Here is a 12,987-nt window from a genome sequence, read left to right on the forward strand (position 1 = left end):
AACCTTCTTACTATAGTAGGTATAATGTGACAGATCAACTAAAAAAAATGGTGAATGGATGCAGTGAGATCTAGTGATATAGAAAAGGTGGAAAATGTCTTTACCATGAAACATTAGAGAAAGCAATAATTGGCCCACCAAGTGTAGTTTCCAGATCCACTTCTGGGATAGATAATGTGTGTGGTCTCATAGAAGACTATTCCAATTATGAAGCAAGATGCTAGCAGTTGAAACATGAAAACTGGTCCGTGGTCACAATTAGTCTCTTTAGTGCAAATCATCCATTTGGCAGAAGCCTTAACCTCACACACAAGCCTATTGCCTCCTTAACTTCCAACCTTATCTGTTTTCAAATACCAAATATCTCTTTCATTCAAGAATCATGTTACATGGCATCTCAGCATAATGATCCCTGTTTTCCATCCTAAGACTTTAATCTTGTAAATATAAGCCTTTGATATTGATGTAGATATGGCAGGTGTGGAGGTGTCAATGAACTACTCTCCACAGACTTCACGAACAGAAATAAGAGACTTCACTGCAAGTTGCAAACCACTAGTTAGCCAAAGAAACAGGAAGACCAAGAAGTATTTATAAGACACCCTGCAGAATTCTGAAAAAAGGTCCTGTGGACAGATGAGACCAAGATTAAGTTGAATCAAAGTGATAGCAAAAACCAAGTGTGGAGGCATAAAGGAACTGCTCAAGATCCAAAGCACACTACCTCATCTGTGAAACATGGTGGTGGGGGGGGGGGGGGGGGGCGTCTGGGCATGTATGACTGCTACAGGTACCGGTGCACTTATCTGCATTGTTGATGTAACTATTAATGGCAGTAGCAAAATGAATTCTGAGGTGTATAGAATCATCAGCTCAAGTTTGAGCAAATGCCTCCAATTGGACGGTGCTTCACCTTACAGTAGCACAATGGTCCCAAACATACTGCTAAAGGAGTTTTTCAAAGCGAAAAAAACTGGAATGGCCAAGTCAATTAACTGATTTAAATCCATTTGAGAATTCCTTCCATATATGCTGAAGAAAACTTAAAGGGACCAGCCCCTGAAACAAGCAGGAGCTGAAGATGGCTTAGTGGAGGCCTGGCAGAGCATCGCCAGAGAAGATACTCAACACCTGGTGATGTCTTTGAATCACAGACTTCAAGCAGTCATTGTATGCAAGGGATATGCAACAAAGTACTAAACATGACTACTTTACCATTGCTATGTCCCAAATATTATGGTGTCGTGAAATGACATGATTATGTAAAAATAAAAGTGCTGAAATTTATACATAGTCAAACCAAAATGTATATAAATAACCTTTAATAAAATCTGCAATGTGCACTTTAATCACATGTGAATTGGTTGATTACAAATTTAAAATCCTGGAGTACATGGGCAAATGAAGGAAAAAATTGTTTTAGTCCCAACCATTACAGAGGGCACTGTAAATATTTTCACTCAGATGGTATTCTATTTTGCAATTCTCCATCTGGTTGAAGATACTCAGAACAGCATACATTCTGGACTTGAATCAGTAAAACTTTGGACACCAACGTAATTGAGAGATATGGGGTGAGGCAGGAAAATACGTGCAAGGTTTAGGATCAGCACTGGCCTTTTTGAATAGCAAACCCAGCATATTAAGTCTTTATAGGCTAATGGCTTTTGATTTAAAGATTTTATGCCCTTTTCTGATCTGATCAAGTTTGATATTGAATAAAACAAAGGTCATTTGTTTTAATATGCTAGCATTCTCGAGCACTGATATATTGCTGTCTGCTGCAGCACAACTGAGGAGCCTATCACCTGGACACATCAAAAGTGATAGTGAGGACGATGACCTTCCAAACGTGACGCTGGACAGTGTTAATGAAACTGGATCCACAGCACTCTCCATTGCAAGAGCTGTACAAGAGTAAGTGCTCCTCTTTCTGTGTACCTTCAATGCTCTTGAAAAATAGTTTCACTTTCTAACTTTCTGTGGAAGTAACTTTGCAGCAAAGCTTTTATAGATTGTGCATTTGTTAAGTGCAGGTCAAATGTAGACCTGTGGTATTAATAATTGTGGAAATATAGGGCTTTTTTTGCACAAATTTCTAGTTATCAGAATTTGAGCGAGTTCCTTAGTTTTATTTAGAAAGACATTTTCTTACAATAAAGTCATACATGTATCACACCGTTTACTTTCTCTCTGGAGAGACGCAAAGCACCCTACAAATATTGAAGGACTTAAGTGGCATAGCCATTGCTGCAGTGTTGCCCACGCACATGGTGGTAGAAACAGCAGTGCAGTGATCACCAGGAAATCTGCTACCTGTATTAGGTTAGTAGATTGAGGGATAAATATTGGCCACGATACTAGGGATGACTCTCCTTCCATTTGTTATATTCCCTTTGCATCTTTTTATGTCCATCAATTAGGGGAGAAAATAGACTTGATTTAAGGCAGAGTCACTTATGATGTCGCACATCCACAGGACTTCATTGCAGTATCAACCCAGATTTTGTGCTCACCACTCTGGATTGGGCCACATACCCACACACTTACAACTAAGAGACAGAAGATCGAAAGTCCAACACATACGCAACCTCTGCAGCCCACAGTGTCTGTGCAAATAATAATGCCAAATTAAACAAATTCTCTTTTACATGATACATATCCCTCTATTCCCATGTGTTAATCTAGAAGCGATTTGAACACTATCATGTCCTATTTCACCACTCCGTGTATAAAAAAAAGCACAACTTGCCTTGCACATCTTCACTAAACTTCCCTCCTTCCTCACCTTAAATACGTCCTCTAGGTTTTGAAATTTTGACCCTGGGAGAAAAAATTCTGACTGTCTACCCTCTCTATGCCAATGCAATCATCTAAATTACACTAATCCCACGGGTTTAGAGCACTTTGCCAGAGATGTCACAACGGGAAAACAGGTGTTGCGGAAAAATTATTCAATTATATTTAATTATAATAAGTTAATAATTATTTGTTCTATTTAATTTAAAATATAGTAAATTAAATGCCATGACCATTGTCAAATATGAATGCCAAGTTATCTGGCACCAAACTGCAGATGCCAAACTATCTGATCCCTTACCCCTGGAATGCAAACACTAGTTAGCATTGTCAACTAGCAGGAACAACAAGTTCTTTATTACTTAAGCCTTGTTAATTCTAGAAGAAGACATATTAGCCTCTATTAATGCTCCGCTCTCACTGAGTCTTCTCAAAGTGCCAATTATGTACCTTGTACATATTTAGATGATTGCTTGTGCCATGTCAAATATAACTCGCTCTTGTGACTTGATGTCAGTAGCAGCTGTGGGGTGGCAGCATGGTATCCTTTTGTTTATCTGGAGTTCTTACCCCCCCACCCCCCCCATAACCTTTAGGGTGATTGAAATTCATTCCTGCACCAAATGGCTGCACATTGTATCCAGCTTAAGTACCAGAAAATATTCCATTTGTTGTGAAATTCTGTTAACGTAAGTAAGAGAATTTCATCTTGAGTTGAGCACTGGAAACTCAGCCATGTGTACACAACTGTAGGTTAACATGCACCAGGTATGATGAGCAAGGAGCTAGAAATGTTATTGCACTTCCTAATTTAGGCTGAAACTTAATTGCAGGTAACCCAGTGTGCACATTGCAATGGTCCCCATTTTCAGTCTAGTGCCATGTTTAATGCATTGAAGTATTGGGCTCACCTTATCAATGTTCACATAAATGAGTTTGGCAGAAATGTGTCTGTGAATAAGTGACCAATCATGCAGAAACCTTTCTTTTTGAATGATGTATATCAGCTTGCTTGAGTGCAAGTTGAAGGCGGATCACTAACTGAGAGTTTCACTCCTGCATCTGCCTTTTGATAAGATATCTTTAAAACAATAGCACTCTTTGCTCCTTGGCACAGAATCTTCCCCTGCACCTTGCTCTCGGTTCCCTTCAGCCATTCTATCATCAGAACCCAGTCCAATCCAGCTAAAAATGAACCCTATTTACTCAGCCAGAACACTCTGAAAGCAATTCCAAAATCTATGATCTTTGCCACCAGGAAGCCCAAGGACATCAGACCGCTGAGAACACCAGCACTGCAAGTTCTGCTTCAACTGACACACCATCCTAATTGTCAGTAGGTGTAGGCCCTGGACCTTCCTTTCCAGCCAGGACTGCATCTGTTCAGGGTAGGAGCTTCACACCAGCTCCTCCATAGCATTTAGGGGTGAGCTATAAATGCTGGGGATGAATTGTGTTCAGAATAGGTTCCATGGGTTCAAAGAGAATCAAGGCTGGACACATGTTATGAACAAACAGTGGTCTTTATTTACACAGGGGAATTCACAATGACAGCACATAGACACGGTATACTGAGAAATAAGGGTTTAACTTGTCCAGCACCCACCACACACAGGCACAGTATATCACATAACAAGAACCCACACGTGAACCTGATCTTCAGTGTTTTTCTTTTAATTATTTTATTTTGAGAATTTTCAGTCAACATGCAGTCAAAATGAAGAAGTCAAAAAGAAAAATATCAAAAATATTAACAAAATAATACAACTACCGATCCGCATGTTGATATTAAAGAAAGTGAGGAAAAAAAGAAGAGTCGACATATGATTCAAAAGAAAGAAAAATTACAATAATACTACAAAAATGCAAATTCAATGTCCACATTGAACCAAAGGGAGAAAAAGATTCCATATATTTTGTGGCAACAATATTGGCAAAGCTTGAAAAAAGAATTACAGGTAAGATGTACGGGAGGTGTATGGAACCTTGGTTTTCAAGAGATATTGAGACCCTGGTTAAGGAGAAGAAGAACGGGACCATTGCCTGAAGAGGGCGCACAAAATCAGTGAACCGGTGCGAACTCGAAAGGCCAAAATGGCCTGTTTCCGCTCCGTAAATGGTTATATGGTTATATTTTGGCATATAAGTCAAGTCGTGAAATCCAAAAAAATCTCTCAAAAAATGTGTCAACTTGTACGCCAGATAGACTTTTGAGACCTTAAGTTCAGCTCAAAATCCAATCTGTGATGATCCAGCGTAGAAGTTGAACTTTGAAAAACAAAAAAAAAAATCTGCCACAGATTTTCATTGAAAACAAGAGCACAATTAAGCACCCTTCAAAATCGCTATCATTACCCGAAACCAACACGTTTAGAATCCTTCAAATTCACTCTTGCTATCATCGTCTGAAGCAAAGATGGCGGCAAGCATATCCATAATCCATACTCTCACTGTTTAAACAGTCATCATACGAGTCCCAGTCTGTATCTGATGAGGCAGTTTCAGCTTCGTCGTCAGTGTTCCACAACTTCCATACCACCAATTGCACAAGAGATACCGCACTTTTTAAACAATTTTATCACAGCCTCTACTGTAACTTTTGTCCGATGCCTTGAGCACAAAGGTACACAACACATCAAGTGATGCAGCACACATTGCCCCTGCCTTTTAAAAATGACTTTTCTGCATGCCAGTCAGGTTGAAATCCCAAGGAACAAATAAGCATCCATGACTTCTCTTCTATTTAATGTGCTGACACAAGCCTTGCTGTACAAATCATAATCTTAACTGATGCACCATCCTGCTCTCTGTCCCTCTCTCCACCATGCACCATGACTCTATGGTTCCTCTGAGGCTTGCAACCAATTTAACTTAAATTTTGAGGTTAAAAAAAACAGTTTTAAGGATTAAAAAATCATGTTAGTAGTGTTATGAGCCCAGAGGACCCCAAAACCCAGCAGCAATAGATATTCACCAAGGCAAAAGGTTATTTAAAGAAAAATTGTTTTTTAATTATCTTTAAACATGAAAACAGAATTACACTTTAACTTATCACTATTAACTTACTTAACCTAACTTAACCCTCTTCTAATTGTAAGCGCACGTGTATGTAAGTGTGTAAGTTTAGTTCACAGTCCAATCTTACTTCTCATTGATCCAAGTTCACTGGTTGCAGGCAATTCTTATACTGTGCACAGAATTTTACATTTTTAAAGTTCACCAGGCTTTGGTGCTCAAAAGGTAAATGGTTACCACTCAGGAAGGTTCTTGTTGGTTTTCAGAGAGAGAGAGAGATATGTTGTTCCAGGACATCCACAACTGAGGCATTTCCATCAGTCACCTCAATGTCTTGCTGACGAAACTTTCCCCATCAGGGTTCTCCAGATGATGACCTCTTTCTTTCAGGTCATCACAGCGTTCCTTTCTGTTTCCCTTATTCCAAGTGAAACATGAGACAGCTAGTCCTCTCCTCTTGCATGAACCACAAGGGCTGTGACTAGACCATCTTCCACACTGGAGCTATTTTAGTTCCAGCTGCTTTCTTGGCCGAAACACAATCAGAGACTGCTCTCTCTCTCTCTCTCTCTCTCTCTCTCTCTCTCTCTCACACACACACACATACACACACTCACTGAGACTGAGACAACGTTGGACTCTCTCTGCTTGCAAAATCACATGATCTTCTCCAGCAAACAATGGGAGCCAGAATTCTCATTCATCTGTTGCTTTGGAATAAACAAGAACCCCTCAGTCACCTCCCTCCAGCACTCTTCAAAGCTCCTGCAAAAAGGTGTGAGAAGCCACTACGTCTCCTCTGTTGCTTTAAAGACAATAGTCCATTTTGATTCCATCACATCAATTCAATTAACACCTACCTATGAAGTGTTCAAAGTTTCTGTAAAGTCACTGTGGACATTATGTCTCCAGTATTTCAAATAAGATATGTTTTAAAGTGTTTGTATGTAACCTACTCTAACCTTTCCCAATTTATCTCCCAAAAATATTTCTATATACTCTGGCACTGTAATTTGACTGAATCCCCTCCCAGTCAAACATGAGGCACCAAATAATTGTAAAATATTTTTCATGTGTTATTCATTTCTGTGCTTTTTTTTGTGATATGTGCAACTATGAACCAAGTACAACTTTAGAAATACGATAGAAATTGAGATGAATATTAAAAATAGACCTGATCAAAGTAAAGAGGATATGGCCAAGATTAAATCAAAGTCTGCAATGTGGATCCCATACTCTTCAAAAAAGAAAAACTAACATATACAGATCAGTACTTTTTTCAACCGTTTCTTTTATATTTAATGAAACAAAGATGAATACTGATGGGAGTATGAGTTTTTATCATTATAAAAGATTTTCAGCTATTTAATCAACTGATTGACAATTGTGCAGATTGGAAAAGACTGTATTACTCACTACCAGGTGAATCACTAGAAGACATTCATCCATAGTGGCTGGTGACAAACATTCTATGGGCTTAGGTTCAGAAATTCACTTCCAGTGAATTCAATGGAACTAAACTTCGGAACCAGAATGAAAATACAAATGTGATTAAATTTTGCACTTAAAGCAACTAGTGAGGACTTGTTTGAGGATGGCAAGTATTCTGTTCTCTCATTGACCGTTGGTAATTTCTAACTAATTTATAATTTCTTTCAATATCTGATCTGACATTAGGCCAAAAGCTGCAGGTGATCATCCACAGTGTGGAACAGCAGGAAGTGGATTGAATGTGCTAACAATCAGGTCTGGCTGGCTTTCCTCCACCCTTGTAAATATATCCACCTAAGAGCAACCCATTCATACACATTACTTAATGACTGGGATCCAATAACAAGGTAACTTTCAAACCTTTGCTAAATGCACTCTCATTTCCATGTGCATCACAGAACAGAGGCAGAATTTCCACCTGGCAGATATTGCCACAGTTGGTTTTGAAAGGGGCAGCAAATGCAAGCTGACATTATTAATCAAAAATATAGCACTAGTTTTCTTAACTTTTACTGAAGCTTCAAGCAGAGTGGTCAAGCCTCCAGGAGGTTCTCAAATTATTTGACTTACCTGGAAAAAAATAGGTATAGTGAGAAAATTATTATTTAAATACATCTCTTTGACTGCCATATGTTATTCTTTTCTAATTGGCTGCAAGAAGGTGGGGTGTGAAGTATAGATGAGGTGACTGGTGGGATGATAGATCATGACAACTCCAGGAGTAAATCAACTAACATTGGCTTCCAATTACCAATCAATAGTCTCCCAATTTGGCAGAGAGTTGCAAAGCCCAGTGCTGCTCCGTAGGGTCTAACCGCCCAGTCCTAATGCCAGCGGCTCCGTACAGGCTTTAAACAGCCTGTTAAAGGAGTCAACAGTGTTTTTAATTAAAATCCTGCAATGGACAGTTCAATGCCCCAACAGGGAGTGTGGGACCCATCCTCCAGTGAAACTCTGTGACACCACTCTCCTCTGTTGTGTCCCTTGAAGCAGTGATTGCCTGAGTCCGCCACTGCCACATGACCGTCTGATGTGAGAGCCAGGCCCTGCAGTCTGTACAGGGGATCTACCGCAATGTTGATGTAAGACAGAAAGGAGCCAGCGCTGTCAAACACCTGTATTCTGACCAAGATCAGAGTGCCTACACTCAGCAGCGGCACAAATAAATGCAGACTCTAGCCGAGCAATGGCACAGGGCTCTAGAAACAGGGAGAACCCCACCCCCATTAAGAAGGAGAACCAAAGGATACAACCTTACAGGATGGTGACCATGGCAGCAAACCAGCAAGGGGCCCAATAGCTGAAGGATCCTACAGGATGGTGACCATGGTAGCAAACCAGCAAGGAGTTCAGCGACTGAATGACCCACACATACTGCAGGCGGTCAGCGACGTGGTAGAGGAACTCACCGAACCAGGATTTGTGAGGGCACTGAGGTCAAAAAGGCCTCCTGAAGGGCCTTGAGCGCTGCAGGTTTCCTGGTCATGCCAGAACTTTGGAACTGGAGCCTGGGTTGCCGATGGATCGAACTGGGGTCTGTGTGGTTGCAAAGGCTGCGGGAGCGCTGAAGGTAAATCCTTGAACATGAAGTGTCTCTGAAAGGGCTCTCTTTTGCAATTTTGCTACTCTTTCTCTCTTATTGCAAGGGGTACCAGGCAATGCTAATGGCGACTCTTTGTCTGCCTTACAGCAGGAAGAAGGAAATTTTGTGCATTATTCCATTTTCTGTATTGTTACATGGCAATAAAGGAACCTTGATCTTGAAATCAACCAACTGAGCACGCTCAGTGGAAGGACCAGATTTGAAGATCTCACGTTTCCACCAATGACTTCCATATTAACTACAGTGACAAAAAGTGAGAGGACCTATGTTCTCCACGAGGATTTTGTCAGTCGCCCTTAGCTGCAGTGGCCGAGAGAGAGAGAGAGCCCCCTCCATCTCTTCGATCACGGAAGGTGCAAGGAATGCTGAGATTGAATTGGCAGTGGATATAAGGAAATATTCATCATGTCAGACAAATCACAAAAGAGAGACCCGATTCTCATTCAGGAAAGCCGACGAAATCCCAAAGACACTTTTTAAGGACCAGGGAATTCTGGTGTTCTGGTCAGTATTTGAACCTTAACCATAACCAAATTGGATATAAAGCTAGAAAATGCTGGAAAGATTTTGCTTGTGAAAGAAAGACAGAATCAACATTTGTTTGCCGACCTTCAGTTTCAAGCTATTCCAGAGAGTATTTTCAACATTTTTGGTTTGTACTCTTGGTTTCTACTGTCTGCGTTTTCCACTTTCAGCTATGTAACCCTCAGTGCATTTGCTGGATGCTTATATGACTGTCATGTTGTTCTTCAGAGCATGAATCCCACTTTAAAGTTAATTGTGAAGGGCTTCCAGAGTTGCAGTGTTGTGAAGGGTATTCAGACAGTGACTTTGATCTTCCTATCAGAGAGCTATATAGCACGGAAACAGATCCTTATGCCCAACCTGTCCATTGCCACCAAGATGCTTTCTTGAGCTAGTCCTACACCTGCATATTACCTGCATCCCTTTAAACATTTCCTTCTCAAGTTGCTGTCCAAATTTCTTTTACACCTTGAAATTTTACCCACCTCCACCACTCCCTCTGGTATGCACCAACCTCTGTGTGAAAGATTTGCTCTTCAGATCTCTAAATCTTTTCCCTCAAAGCATGCTATGCACCACTTGCATTCTATCTGAGGACTTAACACTACCCAGGACCCTACCATTCACTCTGTATATCCTGCCCTGGTTTACCTTCCCGCAGTGAATAATTGTGCTAAATTTCATCTGCTATTCATTTGTCCACTTTCCCAATCGCCTGGATCCGAGAGTCATAGAGTTCTACAGCACAGTAACAGGCCCTCAGCCCAGCTTGTCCAGGCCAACCAATTTAGCCACATTGGCCTGCATTCAGCCCATATTTCTCTAAACCTTTTCAATTCATGTAAATTTTTTTTCAAACATAGCAATTTCCCCTGCTTCTTCCATTCTGGCAGCCCATTCCTACACACACCACTCTCAGTGCGAAGAACATGTTTCTCAAGTCCTTTGTAAATCTTTCTCCTCTTACCTTAGATCTATGGCCTTTAGTTTTATTTTCACCTACTTGGGGGGGAGGGTGTGGGGAAGTGTAGGGGTGGAAGCTACACACTAGGTAGAAAGGTCCCACCCAATCAAGCCTGTCTATAATTCAATCTGCCTAGTTCTGGTAACATACATATGAATCTGTTTTGTACCCTTTCCATCCTGTTACAACCTTCTTCACTGTATACTACAACACCACAAATTTTAGAGTCACCCACCAACCTGCTGATCTTGCCACCTTACATTCTCATCCCCAAATCAGAAATATACATGACAAGCAATGGTGTCTAACCACTGACACCTGTGCACACACCCCAGAGGTGTACAGTTTGGTAGGTTAATGAGCCATTGTAAAATAGCTCCAGGGTGTCGAAGAATGGTTGCAGTTAATGGGAATGTGGGGACAATGAATAGGATTAGTGTATAAATTAGTGTTTGATGTTCAGTGTGGACTTGCTGGGTCAAAGGACCAGTTTGTGTGCTTTTTGGTGGTTCATACAGCTGAACCATTGGTTAGACTTTATGGAACTGACTTTGTTACAGCTCAGTTCCACTCGATGTTCTTTATATACATTGAGTCACTATCATGTACTAGTAATGTCAGTCCCAGGCTCCACTTCAATTTTATTCCCCAGAGGTATCAGGGGAGCAAGAATGCTTTACTTGTGTCATTGTGGAGTGCATTCAGGAATAGGAATGTTGGATAGCTGTGTGGGGCCAAGGTTCGGAGTGTGGGATTGTCCGTGACCAGTCGTGGGTTTGGAGAGTGGCCATGAGCAACCAGAGGTAGGCTCCAGTGTGCTGATATGTTTCAATTTGTTTTGACAATCAGAAAGTGGTGAAGAATTTGTTAGATCCGTGGAGGGGGTCATTGCCTGCAGCCTTTGTGCATCTTTGATTATCCACAGGAAGCCCTTACCCTTATCCCTGATGCACATTGAAGTTGGTAGAATGGTGGGTTCAGCTGTAGCCTATTGAGTGGCACCTGCATCTCAGAGTCAGAAGGTTGCAGTTGGTCCACAGCCTCAGAATACAGGGTTACATTTTAGAGCAGTTCTGAGGGGAAGCATCCTTTGCATGAGATGTTAAATTGAGGCCCCATCTGTATGATTTTGTAGAACCTCCAATCAACGTTCATCGATGGGGTATCAGAGGTGGAGAGGGTGAGCAAATTCAAATTCCTGGGAGTTACCTTCTTGGAGGATCTTTCTAGGACCCATCATACCAATGTCATCATGAAGAAAGCATGTCAGTGCCTCTACTTCATCAGGAGTTTGCGGTGATTTGGAATATCATTGGAAACCTTGGCAAACTTCTGCATAGTTGTAATTGAAAGTGTGCTGACCAGGTGCATCATGGGCAATACCTCTGAGCAGAAAGCCCTGAAAATGGTAGAGGACACAGACCAGTACATCACAGGCAAAATTCTCCCTACCATTGAGATCATCTACAGGGAACGCTGCCATCAGAGAGCAGCAGCAATCATCAAGGATCCACACCACCGCCATCAGAAAAGAGGTACATGTCCCTACTCCTTTATCCAGAATTCCAAAAACTAGCAACCTCCAAAACCCAGCACTTTTTTTTTCAGTAGATAACATTACGCTTAAGTAATTTCCCATAATAATTTTTCCATTTTCAGAGGGAACCCAAGTCCCCATTGTCTCCATCCCTGTGAGTGTCCTCTCTTACCTTTTGGTGGAAAGGTGACTCTCTGCCTCCAGCACCCAGCAAGAAAAAACGCAAGTGGTGGCTGGCTCAATCTAGGAGCAATGGCCGTCTTCCTTACCCATAATCTTCCGCACAACTGGAACCGCTATGGCGCTGGCAGAGCAGTTCCTGCTGTGTGGGGGATTATGGGAAAGAAAGATGGCTATTGCTCCCTCATTGAGCCGTCACCACGATCTGGTGCGGCGCTCCGTAAACTCTGGACTTGGCAGCACTGTGCCGCCTAAGGGCCAGCCCAATGAGCTGATGAAAAGCCTGAAAGCCGCCAGTGCTTGGATCCACCACCCCGACGGCCTGCTCTTCCTGCAGCTCTGCACCTCATGTCCAGCCTTCCACCCCGCTTGGCCACCGGCTCTGAACAGCTGATGCTGGCCACCTTTTTGGCCGAGCTCCTGGGCCAACCCGTCGCCCCCGACCCCCACCTGATCGTCACGCTGGTTGAGAATCTCCTGTATGGTGCATGTCGAATTCCCACACTCACCCCAACCTACGACACTAAATAGTCTGGGACTGGGCCTGGGGGGTAATGGACGGATGACGTGGGCGAGGAGCGACAGAGGGCTGGAGGGGGTGGGGGGGAATGGACGGCAGCAGGTAGGAGCGAGGCATTTGTTTATAGGGGCCAAAATCAAAATGATTCAGAAATCTGGAAAATTCCAAACAACGTCAGATGTCTGGTTCCACCAATGCCAGATAAAAGGTTAAGCACCTGTGTAAGTGTCACAAGACTAGCACCTCAGGTTTAGGAATATTTGCTACCCCTCAAACATCAGACTCATTCAGAGACTGATTTAAGAACTCATAGTTTGCTCATTATTAATTACTGGCTATTTATTTTCTGTTTG

The 12,987-nt window shown here is 41.9% G+C and overlaps 2 protein-coding genes across 6 annotated transcripts in view; one reads left to right on the forward strand and one right to left on the reverse strand.

Annotated features, from left to right (window-relative positions):
- The window catches only part of LOC138739094 (Krueppel-like factor 12), a 302,609-nt gene that overhangs the window by 248,606 nt on the left and 41,016 nt on the right, over nucleotides 1-12,987 (forward strand). For all 5 annotated transcript variants that reach the window (XM_069890563.1, XM_069890565.1, XM_069890564.1 and 2 more), the window contains one exon: nucleotides 1,788-1,917. In XM_069890563.1, the coding sequence (XP_069746664.1) occupies nucleotides 1,788-1,917 (130 nt within the window). The remainder of the gene's footprint in view (nucleotides 1-1,787; nucleotides 1,918-12,987) is intronic.
- Nucleotides 1-12,987, reverse strand: part of LOC138739095 (uncharacterized) — a 161,155-nt gene that overhangs the window by 95,356 nt on the left and 52,812 nt on the right. The window lies entirely within an intron of this gene.

This window comes from Narcine bancroftii, chromosome 7, assembly GCF_036971445.1.
Source record: "Narcine bancroftii isolate sNarBan1 chromosome 7, sNarBan1.hap1, whole genome shotgun sequence".
In the NCBI taxonomy this organism is placed as follows: domain Eukaryota; kingdom Metazoa; phylum Chordata; class Chondrichthyes; order Torpediniformes; family Narcinidae; genus Narcine; species Narcine bancroftii.